Genomic DNA, 19,524 nt, shown 5'->3' on the forward strand with positions numbered 1-19,524 from the left:
TCCAGAAAGGAAAGAATTAACAGCTCCCTTTGTAGGTAATGAAGTTGATCAGGGAGGTCTTCAGTGTGAGGCCCTGAAACATACAAACCTGGCGGGCACACCCTGTGCTGTGTGAGCTGATCGAGGTGGCAGTTACTCTGCAGTCTGGTCTCTACATTATGAAAAGGGTTGACAGGCACTGCAGAAGTTGCAAAGAAGATTAGCTAAAATGGACTTGAGGGGCAATACCCTTCACAAGAGACTGAAGTGAAGCAACTTTTCTGTAGAAATAAAAGACAGAGGTGACTGGAGATAGGCACTTGGAAGATAGCTTCATTTTTGGGGGAGAAAGGAACTAGGAGCCCTTTACCCCAAGTCGTCATTAATAAGTGAAATAAAGGTATGTAAACAACTATCAGGAGGAACTAAGAGAGAGATTAAAATGTGGAAATCACTAGCATGGGGAGTGGGTAAGATTTTAAAGGGAAAACTAGTTAAAATGATCAAGGAAAGATGAAGGAAGCTGATGGTGAGCATTAAAACCAGCAGAACAAACTGATCAATTGTCTTATTTTTATGTATTTTGCATAAAACTAAAGTAACAATCATCAACTTGTCATTCATTGTTATCCTCTGGTCAAAGCAAAGGGCTATTGCTGTTGAAGAATGCAAGACTCAGTCATAAGCAGCAATTAAACCCTAGTCTCAACTACAGCACGGTTTAGAGTAAAGTTCCCTCACCACTGTCCCCATCAAACATTCCCAGGACAGGGACAGCATAGGATTAGCTACAGAGTAAAGCTCCCTCTACACTGTCTTCACCAAATGCTCCCAGGATAGGTACAGCACAGGGCAGGTACAGAGTAAAGCTCCCTCCACACTTCCCCACCAAACAGACACAGCATAGGGTTAGATACAGAGTAAAGCTCTTTCTACATAGTCCCCCCAACACTTCCAGGACAGGATGAGCACAGGATTAACAAAGAGCAAATCCCCTCCTCCACCCTGTCCATTCAAACTGTGCAGTAATCCTCCAACATCAAACAGGTCCCTTGCTGCACCCAATGCAGTTTAGCTGCACCGGCCAACCTGCAGCAGGTAACGTAACTCAGGCCCAGAATGCACTAGGTGGAGACTGATGAACTCAGTGACAGCAGTTTGAGGCCAGTGTGTGACAATATATCTCTAATCCCTCTTAGAAAGACATCTCACATTCAAAAAATAAATTAAGATCACAATTACACCAGAGCCACTTCATTACAAAAAGCTGAATTTATTCGCAGATTCGCTAAAAAGGAACAATTTTTTACAAGATGATATTGCGGGGCAGTGCAAGTGATGCTGAAACTAATCTCTTATCTCTACGATGTCCAGGACCTGTCTGAATGGTCACTATGGAGACGGGAGGTAGACGGGAGGGGGTGCTCGAATTCACGTGACAAACCTTTGTGCAGGACTGCATTGGCAGGCTTGTTACCAGCCAGGGACTCCTTCGAGAGGTGCTGGTGACTCTCAGCTAAGCATTCGACCTCAGCAAAGCGTGCGTTGAGGGCCATGGCTGGATGATTGGGATCCTGGGTCATATTGAGGTAAGCAGCTCTCCGCAGTTGCTCTTCAATCACTAAAGCCTGCTCCAAGAGCTGGGGGGGGATGGGGGGCATGGGTGTTGGTGGTGGTGAGAGAGTCAGAGACAAAAACAAATAATTAGACACAGTCACACTTGGACTTCAGCTAATCTCTTCACAATTCCACCCAGCTCAAAGCACCAATACACTCCTCAGCCCCACGAAACCAAAGGTGAGATGAAATGCAATAGTTTAATCGGGGGGGGGAATGGAGGAAAGGAGTGTAAAGGGGAAAAGAGAAAGAAAGTATTTTGCTCCCAAGACAACCCTTGAACAACCAATGAAATACTCCCACTGAGTTGTCACTGTTGACATTTAGGAAGTAAAGCAACCACAGCAAGTTCCCACAAAGAACATGATAATGATCAGACAATCTACTTTCATGATGTTAGTTGAGAGATAAGTATCAACCAGGTCACCAGGAAAAACTCTAAAATAAAACAAAGAACCATATCTGCTGGAGAACATCGTCTGTTGTGAAGAGTCACCAGACTCAAAACTCTAACTCTGCTTTCACCCACAGACATTGCCAGATCTGCCGAGTTTCATTGGCAATTTCTATTTTTGGACTCAGAAGAACTCCCTTATTCTTCAAAACAGTGTCAACTGTAACACTGTACACTGCACCCTTATCTGAACTGTAACACTGTACGCTGCACCCTTATCTGAACTGTAACACTGTACGCTGCACCCTTATCTGAACTGTAACACTGTACGCTGCACCCTTATCTGAACTGTAACACTGTACGCTGCACTCGGAGCTGAACCGTAACCCGGGTACCCTGCACTCGGAGCTGAACCGTAACCCAGGTACCCTGCACCCGGAGCTGAACCGTAACCCAGGTACCCTGCACTCGGAGCTGAACCGTAACCCGGGTACCCTGCACTCGGAGCTGAACCGTAACCCGGGTACCCTGCACCCGGAGCTGAACCGTAACCCGGTACCCTGCACTCGGAGCTGAACCGTAACCCAGGTACCCTGCACCCGGAGCTGAACCGTAACCCGGTACCCTGCACTCGGAGCTGAACCGTAACCCGGTACCCTGCACTCGGAGCTGAACCGTAACCCAGGTACCCTGCACCCGGAGCTGAACCGTAACCCAGGTACCCTGCACCCGGAGCTGAACCGTAACCCGGTACCCTGCACTCGGAGCTGAACCGTAACCCGGTACCCTGCACCCGGAGCTGAACCGTAACCCAGGTACCCTGCACCCGGAGCTGAACCGTAACCCGGGTACCCTGCACCCGGAGCTGAACCGTAACCCGGGTACCCTGCACTCGGAGCTGAACCATAACCCGGGTACCCTGCACTCGGGAGCTGAACCGTAACCCGGGTACCCTGCACTCGGAGCTGCTACCCTGACACACTTTGTATGGCACAATCTGCCTGAATAGGCACATAATACACTTTCCCCTGTACCTCAGTGCATGTGACAACAATTAAATAACCAATCATTGTGTGGTCTTAGTTTTGAGGTCCACCCAAGAGGACAGTTTCAGCCTCCGTTTAAAGGTCTGTTAAAAGAACAGGACTCCCTCAGTAGTGCACAGCATGATTCAGGCAGCAACTTGGGCAAATTTCTCTGCAGTGGGATGCAGACCCACAACATTCTCACTCAGCGTTGGAATAAAAGAACCTGATCACCTACACACACACACACACACACACAGGTCTCTGCACACAGAGGTCCATCCAAGCAAACACATCTCTGCACGTGCACACCAGGCAAAAGGGAGGACTGCAGTTGCTGGAGATCAGAGTCAAGATTAATGTGGTGCTGGAAAAACACAGCAGGTCAGGCAACATCCGAGGAGCAGGAAAATCGACGTTTCAGGCAGGAGCCCTTCATCAGGAATGAAGCTGGGAGCCTCCGGGTGGAGAGATAAATGGAAGGGTGTGGGGCTGGGGAGAAGGTAGCCAAGAGTGCAATAGGTGGATGGAGGTGGGGATGAAGGTGATAGGTTGGAGAGGAGGGTGGAATGGATAGGTGAGAAGGAAGATTGGCAGGTAGGACAGGTCATGGGGATGGTGCTGAGCTGGAAGGTTGGAACTGGGGTAAGGTGGGGGGAGGGGAAATGTGGAAACTGTTGAAGTCCACATTGATGCCCTGGGGTTGGAGGGTTGCCAGGCGGAAGATGAGGCATTCTTCCTCCAGGCGTCAGGTGGTGAGGGGCCCAGGACCTGCATGTCCTCGGCAGAGTGGGAGGGGGAGTTGAAATGTTCGGCCACAGGGCGGTGGGGTTGATTGGTAAGTGCTCTGCCCCCCACCTTACCCCAGTTCCAACCTTCCAGCTCAGCACCATCCCCATGACCTGTCCTACCTGCCAATCTTCCTTCCCACCTATCCACTCCACCCTCACCACCCTATCACCTTCATCCCCACCTCCATCCACCTATTGCACTCTTGGCTACCTTCTCCCCAGCCCCACACCCTTCCATTTATCTCTCCACCCAGAGGCTCCCAGCTTCATTCCTGATGAAGGGCTCCTGCCTGAAACGTCGATTCTCCTCCTCCTCGGATGTTGCCTGACCTGCTGTGCTTTTCCAGCACCACACTAACCTTGACTCAGATCTCCAGTAACTGCAGTCCTCACTTTTGCCTGGTGTGCATGTGCAGAGATATGTTTGCTTGGATGGACCTGTGTGTGCAGAGACCGGTGTGTGTGTGAGGCGATCAGGTTCTTTTATTCCAACGCTGAGTGAGAAGGTCCTGATGAAGGGCTCCTGCCCAAAACGTCAATTCTCCTGCTCCTCGGATGCTGCCTGACCTGCTGTGCTTTTCCAGCACCACTCTAATCTTGACACGCACACCAGTACAGACAAGCAAATGCACACAGGCACAGCCATACACCCTCACACACTGCTCCATACATTGCATATCCACACGTTGAAACATTTAACATGTTGCCACATCCTGGTGTACCTGGGCACGCACAAACTGCTTGATTTACCTTGAATCTTCTCGCTAAGAATTTGTTTTTCATTTCCAAGAAATTCCCCTTGTTCATCTCGGCTTTGAAAGGCTCATTTATGATGGTGTACCGAGGATCGTTTTGTATATCCTGCCAGCGAGCGTATCCATGACCATACAGAAACGTCAAGGAGAACATGGGCAGAGAAGGCACATTTCGGTGGATGAGACATCACACATGATGACTGTAAGAGATACAGGGACAATGGAGGTGCTGGGGAAAATCAGAGTGAAGCTACCTCTGCACTTCCAAACTGAAAATAAAACTCCCCTTCTACACTGTCCCTGTCAAACATTCCCAGGACAAGTATAGCACAGGATTAGGTACAAAATAAAAATCCCGCTCTATACTATCCTCACGTTTTAAAATTATGTTGCTCCCTCAAAGTGAGTTTCTGTTCCCCACGCTAGGTGTCCATGAGTTCGATGCTCAGTTTCTGTCAAAGGGAGGGGACAGTCAGGACAAATATTAATTTACAGGGACACTGGGTGAAGAATACTTTGCACATTGTCGATGATCAGGAGACTTTTGGGAAGTCCATGTTTGGGATCCCAGGAACACTCTGGCACCCGTGCTACCAGAACATCACCACAATATCAGAGTGACACCAAACAGGAAAAGCTGCGGGGACTGAGACATCAGCTAAGAAAGCTGGTGGAAGCGTTTGTTGACAACGAAGGGCTGATGTTTCTGTCCACATGGAAGAACTCAACTATGGTCCTTACAAAAAGCCACAAACAAAACCAGTAGGAAATTCAGGAGAAACATTTGCATCCAGAGAACAGTGAGAATGTGGAACTTACTAGAGGAAACACATGGATGCAATTAAGGGGAAAGGAGCAAGGAATGGAAATGTTTATCAATAGGACATGATGACGCCAGAGAAGGAGCAGGCTCAATGTGGTGCACAAACGAGAGCCTGAACGAGGTAGGCCGAGAGGCCCATTTCTCTGCTGTATCAGTGATTGTCACTTGCTCAGTCTGCCGACACATTTCACACTGCGCCTTTAATGTAGTATCTCAAATCCAAGCCCAGTCCCACAACTCAGCAAAAGGATACGCAACAATCCCTGCCAGGAGCCAATAATCGTGCCTCCTATGCCAGATATCATAGATCTTTCCAGAAGAAACCGCAGCCCGCTCCTCATTCTGCCAAAGCGTGTGCAATTCTGAACAAACAAGAACACCAATTACTCATCAGAGCTGATTTAGAACATGATGGTGGAATTTCAGTTCAGTAAACAAATCCCTAATAATAAAGACCATTCTGTAATGGTCATTCACTCCTCCACAAACCCATCGGCTTCACGACCTGTTCATGGAATGACACCCACCGTCCAACAGCTTCCAAGTCACACAGCGCCTCACTCTGGAGGCTCTGTGCCACATGCGCGCGCACACACACACACACACACACACCCCCCCCCCCCCCCCCCACACACACACACACACCCCCGCCCCCCCCACACCCACACACACACACACACGCACAGGCACACAGACACATTCACAGTCTCACCCGGGGGACACTATCCCACCCCCACCACACACAGACCCCACCCCCCCACCCCACCCCCAACACACACACATCCCCACCAATCCCCCTTGATGGGCCAGTAATGATGGTGAATGGTCAGACACACTTGGTTAAGCTCGAGGGGAAAGTGCAGGATGGAGAGAAAGCAGGAGCAGGAGCAGCTGGGAGGATCCCAGGCAGATACTGGGACAGAGACAGCGAGAGATTGTGGTGATGCACCTTACTTACTAAGTGCTAACGTTACTGTCAGGGGTTAATGGATGGTTTACCTGTGAAACCACCATCTGCAATATTGAACATAAATTTTCCTTTGCCAGACTGATCTTTTCTCTCTTCTTCCTCTTTCACTTCTTTTAATATCTCTCCGTTCTGTAGTGTTTCTGCAATCTCTCTCTCCTCATTCACATCTTCAGCTGTCAAGAGAAACAGAAAGTAAATCCTATTTCCTGAGACACCCAGCCAATCAGAATCACTGAGAAATTGGCTACCTGCCAAAACATGATCCTTTTTTATGGAGACCACCACCTAGCCACTCTCACCCCCACTCCTAATCCAGAATTGGGGAAACGATACTGAATTCCCTTCGGAACTATCTTTTTTGTGCTGCTGCTTTTAGGTGTACTGAAATCATTCTGACTGACGCTTTAAACCGTACATTGCATTAAAGGCCATCAGTTTTTGTTTAACACCTGTTACTGGATTTGCTTATACTTTCAAAAAGTTGCGAACCACATCACATTTTCGCCTGTCAAAAGTCTCCTTATCCTAACACCTGTCATTGCAGCTTGTTAAAGGGACATATGCGCATCTGCAAATAGATCATGAGAGCTGCTTTAGCCCCACCTGCCGGTTCCTGGCCAATATCCCTCCCAACCTCTCCTGTTCATGTACTGATCCAAATGTCTTTTAAACACTGTAATTATACCCACATCCACCACTTCCTCTGGAAGTTCATCCAACACATGAACCACCCTCTGGTTAGAGGACCCTGAACGTTGTAAGGATAAACCCAGCAATTACAGACCAGTCAGTTCAGATTAGATTCCCTACAGTGAGGAAACCCACACAGACACAGGGAGGATGTGCAAACTCCACATAGACAGTCGCCTGAGGCTGGAATCGAACCTGGGACCCTGGTGCTGTGAGGCAGCAGTGCTAACCACTGATCCATCATGCTGCCCATGGTGATGAAATTTCTATTATTCCAGGTACAATCAGTAGTAAGATGGAAAAGGTGAGTTGTTTGCGAACAGCCAGCATGGAATTTTAAAGGTGAAATGGTGGTTTCAGTAACTTGCTGAAGATTTTTGAAGAGGCCACAGAAAGGGTGAACAATAATAAAACGATTGGACGCCATGTACATGGACTTCCGTAAGGTGTTCAATACAGACTTGTAAGAAAAGTTACACTTTGTGCAATACAAGCAGCAGTAGCAACATGGATCCAAAACTGGCTGAGGATCAGGGAACAGTAAGAATCAGTGGGTATTTTTTGGGCTACAGAAAGGCTTTCAGTGGAGTTCCCCAAAGGGTTACAATCAGGAGCTTTGTTTTTCTGACATAGATGAGTGACCGAGATTTTGGTGAACGGGTTGAAGTGAAACTCGGAAACAATGAAAACTGTAAACGTTTGAAAGGACATTGACAAGTTGGTGGCGTAGGCAGGTCAAGTTCACTGAAGGGAGAAGTGTGTTGTGGTACATTTTAGTTGGAAGAACATGGACAGACAATATAAAAACAAGGGAATACAATACTTAAGGGGAGCAGGAGCAGAGGGCTCTGCGTATGTATGTGCATAAATCACTGAAGGTGGTAGGACAAGTGGACAGAGCAGGTGATAAAGTAGACGGTGTCCTCAGCTTAATTAACAGGGCATAATGTACAAGAGATGATGAGGATGCTGCACATGCACAAAACACTTTATATTAGATTCCCTACAGTATGAAACAGGCCCTTCTGCCCAACAAGTCCACACTGACCCTCCAAAGAGTAACCCACCCAGACCCATTTTCCTACATTTACCCCTGACTAATGCACCTAACACTGGGCAATTTAGCATGGTCAATTCACCTGACCTGCACATTTTTGGACTGTGGGAGGAAACCGGAGCACCCGGAGGAAACCCGCACAGACATGGGGAGAACGTGCAAACTCCACACAGACAGTTACCCGAGGTGGGAATTGTACCCGGGTCCCTGGTGCTGTGAGGCAGCAGTGATAACCACTGAGCCACTCATGATGGACATCAGCTGGAGTAGTGTGTACATGGAGGGGCCACATTATAGCAAGGATGTGAATGCGCTGGAGAGAGTACAGAAGGGATTTACAAAAATGGTTCCAGGGATGAGAAACACCTGGTGTGAAGGTGGACCTGGAGAAGTCGGGACTGTTCTCCTTGGAGTGAAAGGGAGATCTAATAGAGATTTTCAAAATCACAAGGAATCTGGCCAGAACAGGCAGGGAGAAACATTCCTGCCCAAAAGGATAGACAGTGTTGGAGTACTGAGTTCAATTCCAAGAGAGATTTTTGGATAGTTATTTAAAAAGAAACAATTTGCAATGTCTTGGGAAAAATGCAGAAGGGTTACATTAAATCATGATGCTTGTTGGACAACAGATACAATGGACTGAACAGCATCATCTGCACCATAATAATTGTGATGCTGTAGCCATGGTCCCTTATCCAGCAGTGACTGACCATTAGACAGACCCTCACTGTCACCTCCAGTTCATACCTTTAGGTTGAGAAGGGGGAGCCAATTCCTGTGGTTCACACTCTCCCTTCTCCCCTGCTCCTGCCTCGTTCACTTGTTTCTTGCTCTCCCCTGTTTCTTGCAGCTTCTCACTGACAGAAACAATGCTCCCACCACTGGGAACCTGGAAAACATCAGGAGAGAAATCAGTGTAGGTACAAACATCAACCAATTGAGGCCTTCCCTCCCTCCATCCCAGTGACCACTGCCTTCAGGTTAAAGACTAATTGGGCAGTGAACTCTCCTGCATTTTTTTTTGCTTATCAGAATGCTAAACAGGACGTAGATGAAGTTAATATTCTGCATCCACTGCTGTTTGTGTCGGTTTCAAACATCCACCATATGCTTCCTCATACCTCTATTAACCAACTTTTTAAAAGAAACAACTTTTTCCCAGCTACCATCTGTTCTGGAGGTGGGGGCCCACTGGACCTGAAATATTAATTCTGAAATATTAATTCAGATTTCTCTCCACAGATTCTGTCAAACCTGGAGATTTTTTCAACCATTTCTGTTTTTGTTTCTGATTTCCAGCATCCACAGTGCTTTCAGTTTTTATGAAAGGATTGGACACTCTGGAGACAGGAAACACGTTTCCACTGATGGGTGAGTGCCGAACCAGAGGACACAGCTTAAAAATACGGGGTAGACCATTTAGGACAGAGATGAGGAGAAACTTCTTCACCCAGAGAGTGGTGGCTGTGTGGAATGCTCTGCCCCAGAGGGCAGTGGAGGCCCAGTCTCTGAATTAATTTAAGAAAGAGTTGGATAGAACTCTCAAAGATAGTGGAATCAGGGGTTATGGAGATAAGGCAGGAAGAGGATACTGATTAAGGATGTCAGCCATGATCATATTGAATGGTGGTGCAGGCTCGAAGGGCAGAATGGCCTACTCCTGCACCTACTGTCTATCTCTATTCAGAGTCTGGCCCCAATTCTCAAAACTATGTTCCCTAGTTCTAGAAGCCCTAACCAGTGGCAATTCTACCCTGCCTTTTTCTGTTGATGAGATCACCCCTAAACTTTCTAAAATCTAGAGAAAACAGGCCTAATTTGTATAATCTTTCCTCATAATCCCTGAAGTCAAGATGTTCTTCTTGTAAATGTACATTGTATTCCCCCCCAACGGATCTTTCCTAAGGTATTGTGCTCAGATCTGCCCACAGTGCTCCAAAGTGGGATCTAACCAGGGTGTTGTGTTAACTGCTGAAAACCCCCCGAATCCTTATACTTCAGTCCTGTAGATATCAAAGCCGGCATTCCATGAGTTGCCTTGGTTATTTCTTGTACCTGTAACCCCAATTGCCAGAGCGAATAATTATGAATGTATGGGTGTAATTGCTGGCAGTAATTGTTATCATTGCATGCTTAATGCCAATGAAATCCAGTATCTTTTGAGTTCTACACGGTCATGTGAAATAATTTATTAAAAATAAGAAGATCCCAATCGAGTTGGCTACTGAGATAGCCCGTCACTTGTAGGTTCTAACAAAGAACCACTGACATAAATTTTAGGCAGAAGTTTACTCATATCACTTTCCATCTTCAAGACTTACCTCATTCTCCGTGAGTCTTTTGTCCTCCTGCTCTCTCCCCTTATCGTCCAGTCCTTCCACACGGTAGCCATTCTTTTCTGAAAGGGAAGAGAATTTTGTCAGTCATGTCAAATCTGTAAACCTTTTATAACATCCACACAACAGGATGGCCCCAGCATCCTGACACCTGACACAAAGCAGGTGACAGAAACCCAGTCACTACATTGAGATTAAAGATGAAGAAGGATCACATGGGGGATTTCTTTGTGATTTAACCAGGTGTGGGATCACGCAGCCTGGTAACTTGCATCTAATGTATGCTTCAGTCCTCCAAGGTAGGTGGCACTGTGAAGGTGCGTGGTTACACCATTTGACCTCCTACCACCAAAACAGCATCTCCCCTCCACATCCCTACTCTCTGTGGGGACCAGACAGAAATGCTGTAAGTACATTAAAGAGGTGTCAACTCCAACTCAGTGGGGAGACTACTCAGGTGTACAGAGGTGATGGGTTCAAGTCCCATCCTAGCAATATAACGATAATCCAACCAACGTTGCCAGATCAGTCCTGGTGTTGATGATTTGAAAAGAATGAAATAAAAGAGAGGAAGCTAAGTAATGTAGAAATACTGCAAAGCAAGAGAGACAGCGAGAGAGAGACACAGCGAGAGAGAGAGAGATCGCGCAAGAAAAAAGGGTGAGTGGAAAAAGAAAGAAATAAACAAAAGAACAAGACAGAGAGGTTGAGAGAGTTCATTCGTATCACGTGATGATGACCTCACCTCGAGATCTGGGGTTGGTGCACATTCCAACACAACACCCCCGTGGCAACTGATCATACACTTACTGCAGCATCAAAGGATACTGGAGACAGGAGGAGGAGGCGGTCATTGAGCCCTTTGAGCCTGTTCCAACATTCAGCACAATTGTAGCCACTTACAGAAAGGCAGAGCGTGTCCCTTTGGAACCTACCTGTGCAACTTGGGGCTGGTGTACTGGGCAGGGGGCAGGCAGGACTGGCTGCCACTGGGGTACTGGGATCTGACGAGATACTGTCAACAGGTTTCTTGTGTTCCAGGTGCTCCGGCACCATCTCTGGGGTGCTGTACCTGCCATTGATGTATTCAAACTCCTGCACCTGATTTTAAAAGGAAGTGAATTTTAATAAGGAGAAAAAAATGAAACTAGATATAAAAGATACACAACAGAACAGGGTAATAGAATGGGGGTGGGGGAGTCAAACACCGACCTTTCACCTCTAGGTCCTGGGTCCAAATTCAGTTCAGTTCAAAATGTGATTCCCCTGAAATTTGGAGTTAACATGAAACAGACGGAGGAAGTATCCAACCAGTCCATTCACCAGGAGCCTCCAAACAAAACCCACAACCCGCCCAATTAATCTCACTCAAAAACTGTCAAACAATGGACACTATTGTAGATCAGGCTAATTCTGGGAACGTTCAGGGACAGAGTAAAGGGACTTTAACTCTTGTACCTAATATTGTCTGTCACGTTTAAAGGTGCAGAAGCAGCAGAAAGCGTTCCGATCTTCACCTTCCCAACTACAAAATGGACCCTAAAAATACAAAAGGCACGTGGCCTTCCAGCAAAAGTGATGCCATTAATCAGTTTCTCTTCATTCACGTGGTCTGTACTCTATAGAAAAGAACATTGGGATATTACGTGCAATTCTGGTCTCCTTCCTATTGGAAGGATGTGGTGAAACTTGAAAGGGTTCAGAAAAGGTTTACAAGGATGTTGCCAGGATTGGAGGATCTGAGATACAGGGAGAGGCTGAACAGGCTGGGGCTGTTTTCCCTGGAGCGTCAGAGGCTGAGGGGTGACCTTATAGAGGTTTACAAAATTATGAGGGGCATGGATAGGGTAAATAGACAAAATCTTTTCCCTGGGGTCAGGGAGTCCAGAACTAGAGGGCATAGGTTTAGGGTGAGAGGGAAAAGGTATAAGAGAGACCTAAGGGGCAACTTTTTCACAGAGGGTGGTACGTGTATGGAATGAGCTGCCAGAGAATGTGGTGGAGGCTGGTACAATTGCAACATTTAAGAGGCATTTGGATGGGTATATGAATAGGAAGGGTTTGGAGGGATATGGGCCAGGTGCTGGCAGGTGGGACTAGATTGGGTTGGGATACTGGTCGGCATGGACAGGTTGAACCGAAGGGTCTGTTTCCATGCTGTACATCTCTATGACTATGACTCTATGACAACGTGATCCCACATTCCCTTTATCACTGATGTCCATGGAGACTATTGAGTTGATGTTCCCAGGTATAAATGCTCCTGGTTGGCAGTAATGTGTGTAATTGCTGTTTACTTTTGTGCCTTATCTTGATGCGACTTAGATCTCTCACTTGGTGACATTACTACTCAACAAGCTATTAGTGTTCCTGAGGTTTTCCACAGTCTCTAATCCACTGAAAGATTTGAAGACAGACAGGAAATGTTGGAAATGCTGAGCCACCTGATTCTGCTGAGCATTGGACAGTAGAACGGTCAATTCTGGCTCGTGAGAAGATAAATGAGAGTACATTGTTCCAGGAAGTGATATAATGTCACATGACTTTGCTGTCCTTCTTACAGACCCGTGACAAGACGCAGCCTCACTACGCTGATTCTTAAATGAAGTTAATATTTTCTTTACCACAGCAGGCAATGTAAATATCCTTGAAATGTTGTTAACAAATTATGGTTTGAATGTGGTATGACATCCATGGTCACCACATCCTGATGTGAGACTTGAACCTGGAGCCAGAGGCAGGGACTCTACCACTATGTGAGAGTCCTTCTGTTTAACAGGACCAAGAACATTATTAATCAGATCTAGTGTTTTCGGTTTTTAATCTAGACTCCCAACATCTGCAACAATTTGCTATTGTGAAAGACAGCCGAAGGCTTGACAAGGATCTCATGGGCTACACCTCAAAACACACCACCTACTGTTGTAGAAAATCAAACAGCACCCTTTGCTGTACAGCAAATATCCTTTTCAACATTTACTCCACAACAAATTCCACCAAAGGAGATGTTTTATGTCTTACTGCTGTTTCTCGGATCTTGCTGAGCCATAAAAATTGGCTCTCTTTTTTAATCGAGTACAGTAGGAAAAATAGTTCATTGTCTGCAGTGAACTGTGGGATATCCCGAGATTGTGAAGGGTGCTATTAAATGCCAGTCTCTTTTTAGTATCTCTGATATTCTAAATAAATAACTGAGGTACCTGCTTTAGAAACAGCCTTTGCCAAAACCTCCACAAAACATAAAAAAGGCCAGGAAATCCCTGATGAAACACAAAGTCAGGCAGTGGCCAGAATCCCAGAGCAGAATCGGACAGATCATACAGCCCTGCTCATTACCTCTATCCACTCACTCCACTGTCCACTCCCCTCTCACATTCCCCCTTCCCTGCCCCCACCCCACATAGAAATCAATGCCTCCAGAGCAAAGCAGTTCTCCCCCTCACCGAGGGGGTATGGTTGCAGTGTGAAGTCAGGATGGGGAGCGATTTGGAGGGGAAGCTGATAAAAGTTCCCATGACACTTTCACTGCATTCACTGTGAACGTGCTGTGTCTGGGCATGGTTGGGACAGGTGCCAAAAGGACAGGGGAACTGGCACCACAGAATCAAGCCAATCGAACGTTGAGTTACAGGAATTCCTGCTACCCACCTTCTTCCGCACTAGTGACATCACGCCTATCCTGGTGAGCACGTGTTGCCGGGACAGCCCCTCCCGAGGGACACCGTCTGCGAAGGTCTCGGATCCATCCGCCCCTGGTTCACACAGGTGTCTCATAAACAGGGACACATAGGCCCTAGGAGGAGGGAGCAAGAGGAGACAAAATGCTTCAAGGTGACAGTCACAACAAACAACAAAACCAAACCATTTCCTCAAATTTGAGGGAGCTGGATGATTAAAGGGCTTGATCCTCATGGAGAACAGGGTGAAGTAGCTAAACAGTGCATAGGCTAACTGAGACCCCTCCCATGTGTGGACTGAGCTACCAGAGGAAGTGGAAGAGGCTGGTACAATTACAACATTTAAAAGGCATCTGGATGGGTATATGATTTGGAAGGGTTTGGAGGGATATGGGCCAGGTGCTGGCAGGTGGGATTAGATTGGGTTGGGATACTGGTCGGCATGGACAGGTTGAACCGAAGGGTCTGTTTCCATGCTGTACATCTCTATGACTCTATGAGGAGATCATTTTTGTCCTAGTCATTGCGGGGGGGGGGGGGGGTTGGTGGTGGTTAGGGCCTGTACAACGGGTGTCACCCAAGGATGGATAATTCACATCAGTAACTACTACAACGGAGACCAGAAGTCAGGGCCAACTCTCTCAACTGCCCAGGACTCCTGAACACCCAGACTCAGGAGCCTCATCAATCTGCCCAAAGACTGTCACACAACCCACCTGCCCATCCCAGAACGGCCCAGGAATCAGCCCCCCATCACCCCAAGGGACATCCATCAGCAAGCAGATACAAAAAGGAAGAGAGAAGCTGAGAGCACAGGGGAAACGCAGTTTGTGAGAGGGTATTTAGAGGAAACGTACCGGAACTCCTTCTCACTCTTGCCCCGGAGATCTCGGACAAGCCAGTGAGAGTTGAAGGCATCCTGGGGAGGCATCCCCCAGCGCATGATGGCATTAACAAAAGCTTTGCGTTGGCGAGCATTGAATCCAAGAACCTAGAACACAGACGGAATTAAAGATCACTGGGAGGGCAAATCACAGGTACAGAAATCCTCGCTCATTCTGCATCCTGGAACACCCATTCCAGTCTCTCCCTGTCCCCTCATCCCATCCACCCTCCTTCTGCCCATATCTCCTTTCCCTCTCCACCCCCCACCACCACAGCCCTCCCACTCCGCTCTCGACACTCGAACAGAGCACACCAGTAATATACATCATTGGCCTTCCCCCATTGGAGTCCATCCCATTAACATTCCCAAGTCAGAAGACCTACCAATCCAGCAACAAGATTCACTTGCTAGCTCTCTTTTGTTACTGGCTGTGGGATTTTCCTCTGATCATACAACAACAACGTGCTTCATTTTGCTGCAGGTGCTACATAAACACATCTCTAGACACTTCCAGGGAACATTATTTGACAGCTATCTCAGAAGGAGCTGGTAGGAAACGTAGCCAAACACTTTGATTAGATTAGATTACTTACAGTATGGAAATAGGCCCTTCGGCCCAACAAGTCCACACCAACCTTCCAAAGAGCAACCCACCCAGACCCAATTCCCTACGTTTACCCCTTTACCTAACACTACGGGCAATTTAGCATGGCCAATTCACCTAACCTGCACATCTTTACTGTGGGAGGAAACCAGAGCACCCGGAGGAAACCCACGCAGACACGGGGAGAATGTGCAAACTCCACACAGACAGTTGCCTGAGGCTGGAATCGAACCTGGGTCTCAGGCGCTGAGAGGCAGCAGTGCTAACCACGTTGAAAGAGGCAGAATTAAGGGGCATTTTAACGAATGAAGGCAAGGAAGAGGGGTTTAGGAAGAGAATTCCAGAGTTTGTGCTGCTAAAGGTATGGTCATGAATAGTGCAGCATTTAAAATAGAAAGGCCACAGTCAGAAAAGCACAGGCACCTCAGTGAGTAACCCAGTTATAGGAATTGTAGAGTTACAGAATCGTACTGCATAGAAACAAATCCTTCGGTCCACACTAACCATGTTCCCAAACTAAATTAGTCCCACTTGCCTTCATGTGGCCCATAGCCCCCCAAACCTTTCCATTCATGTACTTATCCAAATGCCTTTTAAACGTTGTAACTGTACCTGCATCCACCACTTCCTTTGGCAGTTCATTCCACACACTAACCAACCATGTCCCTCGTGTCCTTTTGAAAGTTTTCTCCTCTCATCTTAAAAATATGCCCCCTTGTTTGGAAATCCCCACCCTAGTGAAAAGACTCTTGCTATTCACCTGTCTACACCCCTCATGATATTTTATAAACCACTATAAGATCTATAACCTCAACCTCCTACATTCCAGTGAAAAAAGTCCCAGCCTATCCAGCCTCTCCTTATAATGTAAACCTTCCAGTCCTGGAAAATCTTTTCTGACCCCTCTCCAATTTAATATCATCCTTTCTATAGCAGGGTGACCAAAACTGCACACAGTACTCCAGCAGAGGCCTCACCAATGTCCTGTACAATCTCAACATGATGTCACAACTCCGATACTCAAAGATCTGAGCAATGAAAGCCAGTGTGCTAAATGCCTTCTTCACCATCCTCTTTAGCTGTGGTGCAAATTCCAAACAGTTATATACCTGAGCCTCGAGGTGTCTCTGTTCAGAAACATTACTCAGGACCCTACCGTTAATTGTGCAAGTTCTCCCCTTGCTGATTTTACCAAAATGTAACATCTCGCATTTATCCAAATTAAAGTGCATCTGCCACTCCTTGGCCCATTAAACCAACTGATCAAGATCTCTTTATAATCGTTACCTTCTCCAGTGGCCACTATTCTGGTGTCATCCGCAAACTTACTGACCATGCCTCCTATATTCTCACCCAAACCATTTCTATAAGTGACAAACAAAAAAGGTGGCCCCAGCACCAAATACTGTGGAACATCACTGGTCACAGGCCTCCAGTCTGAAAAACAACTCTCCACCACCACCCTGTCTTCTACCATCAAGCCAATTTGGTATCCAATTGGCAAGCTCACCATGTGATCTAACTTTACTAATTAATCTACCACGTGGAACCTTGTCAAAGGCTTTATTAAAGTCCATGTAAATAATGTATACTGCTCCGCACTAATCAATCCTTTTGGTTACTTCCTCAAAAAACTCAATCAAGTTTGAGAGACATGATTTCTCTAACATACAACCATGCTGACTATCCGTAATCAATCCTTGACTCTCCAAATGCACGTAAATCCTATCGTTCGGCTCATCTCCAACAACTTACCCAGCAGTGATATCAGGCTCATAGTCCTATAGTTCCCTGGCTTCTCCTTACTGCCCTGAAATAAAGTTGAGATTGGAGTATTCCCAAAACAAGGATGAGAACAATGTGGGTCTGAGAGGACAGGGTGGAGAGGTGAGAGAGACTTGGTGGTCACAGGTAAAATATTTTAGGATGGCCTCATTACACAGAGATAACAAACAACAGGGAGACGGTTTTCAAGAAGCAACTGAGTTGAAGCAGGGTGGGGTCAGATGGTGCTCCAGAGGTGACAAATAGCAAAGCTCATCACTGAGACAAATATGACACCAAGGTAGTGAAGAGTTTGGGTTAATTTTCAGAATTTTACCAGGGACAGGGCGGAGTCTGTGGCTTGGAAATGGAATCTGTGTCAGAAACGGAGGACAATAGCTTCAGACTTTCCAATATTTAATGGGAGGAAACTCCTGCTCATTCATGGGGTGGTGGGGGGGAAAGACTTCATGCTGACAACACACCTGACCATTTAGGTTTCTTGGACTTGTTAAACATGACCTGGTACAATGTCACATTTTGTACAATGTGTTTATGGCTGCCTTTGGCTTGTGCACCTTTCCTGCACAACTTTCAAAGGGAGGTCTCTTCTGGGGAAGATACCTGTAAAATGTAAAAAGACCCCCAGACTAGTTTCCATTGCCTGAGGGGTTGGTGGAGGAATTTAACCAAGTGTTTTCTTGTTTTGGTCTTTTTTTGGACCTAGGGACTTAAATAGCTATGGAAAGAGGGAGGAGTATATCCAATCCAGTGTCATGGCATCTTATGATGGAGCTGACCTGATGGTCCAAGCTGGTGCTTTAAATAAAATAGTAAATATTCTGAATTTGACTGCCCTGTACCCGCACATGATCCTGTCTCAAGCCAGGAATCCTCCAGAAAATTGCCTCCCTTGAGCCATCAATCTTTCTCCATCCACTCCAGATTGTTAGGAAAACTGAAAAGGAAGAATAAAGCCCAGGCAGCTGAACAGTTGTTAGCAACATTCTGTGGAAGTGGAGCCCCGTATGGTCAGAGCAGGTGGAGTAGAGCAGTGGCTGGCGGGTTCATTCCCTAAAGGACATGAATGAACTAGTTGGGTTTTTAAGATTACAGTTTTGCCGTTTTTGTTAACTGGATTTTAACTTATGTTTTAATATCTATCTGCCAGTCTGTGATAGGAGTCGTTATGTGACCAACCACCTCCATAGGAACAATGCCGAGAGAAACACAACATCATTGGAAAACAAGTCAAAATTGCCTTACGAAAGGAAAATCCTGATGGACAAGTTTATTGCAGTTGTTGAGGACGAAACTGGTACGACAGATAAAGGAAACCAGTTGATGTAGTATATCCAGCTTTCCAAAAGGTATTCAGTATGCCGCATAAGTGTCAACAGACAAGAATTGGGAGTAATATATTACGATAGCTTGAGGATTGATTCACAAAGAGGCCATTTTCAAGCTGGCAGGTAGAGAGTGGTGGAGTGCCATGAAGATCAGTGCTGGGGCCTCAGTTATTTATAATCTGTATGCAGTGTGTCAAAGTTGGCTGATGATATAAAGCTAGATGAAAAAGTAAATCTTTAGGGAGGACGAAAGAGGTTGCAAAAAGGTAGAGACAGGTTAGAGAGTGGACCACAAAGCAACGGCTGGGGTAACACCTGGGCTCTGGAAATCATTCCGCTTAGTGACTTGGAATAGAAAAGCAGAATCGTTTTTCAAAGTAGTGTGAAACTTGTAAATATTGATGTTCGAAGAACCGTCGCTGCGCTGATGCAAGGATTATAGAAAGGCAGCTCAGTAAGCAATTAGGGAGGCAGGTGGTAAGCTGCAAGGGGATTAGAGGAAAGGGAGAAAACAAAACTCATCACAATTGTACAGTTTTGGTCAGACCTCATTTGGAATATTGTGTGCAGTTGTCTCTTTGCATTTAAAAGATACACTTGCATTGGAAGCAGTACAAAGGTTAACTAAACTAGCCCCTGGGATGAGGGGATTGCCCTATGACGAGACACCGAGCAAACTAGATCTTTATTCTCTGGATTTTAGAAGCAGGAGTGGTGATCTCACTGACACATACAGGATTCTGCAAAGCCTCAACAGGATAGATACTGAGATCGTTTCCTTTGCTGAGGGAATCTAAAATACAGGGC

The 19,524-nt window shown here is 46.5% G+C and overlaps 1 protein-coding gene across 1 annotated transcript in view; it reads right to left on the bottom strand.

Annotated features, from left to right (window-relative positions):
• chd5 (chromodomain helicase DNA binding protein 5) overlaps positions 1-19,524 on the bottom strand; it is an 87,631-nt gene that overhangs the window by 5,366 nt on the left and 62,741 nt on the right. Inside the window, exons 27-35 of the mRNA XM_060852411.1 lie at positions 14,972-15,105; positions 14,086-14,230; positions 11,373-11,538; positions 10,423-10,499; positions 8,849-8,990; positions 6,384-6,527; positions 5,638-5,746; positions 4,557-4,689; positions 1,424-1,619 (exon numbers count right to left, since the gene is read on the bottom strand). Of these exons, the coding sequence (XP_060708394.1) occupies positions 1,424-1,619; positions 4,557-4,689; positions 5,638-5,746; positions 6,384-6,527; positions 8,849-8,990; positions 10,423-10,499; positions 11,373-11,538; positions 14,086-14,230; positions 14,972-15,105 (1,246 nt within the window). The remainder of the gene's footprint in view (positions 1-1,423; positions 1,620-4,556; positions 4,690-5,637; positions 5,747-6,383; positions 6,528-8,848; positions 8,991-10,422; positions 10,500-11,372; positions 11,539-14,085; positions 14,231-14,971; positions 15,106-19,524) is intronic.

The sequence above is a fragment of the Hemiscyllium ocellatum genome, chromosome 37 (genome assembly GCF_020745735.1).
Source record: "Hemiscyllium ocellatum isolate sHemOce1 chromosome 37, sHemOce1.pat.X.cur, whole genome shotgun sequence".
In the NCBI taxonomy this organism is placed as follows: domain Eukaryota; kingdom Metazoa; phylum Chordata; class Chondrichthyes; order Orectolobiformes; family Hemiscylliidae; genus Hemiscyllium; species Hemiscyllium ocellatum.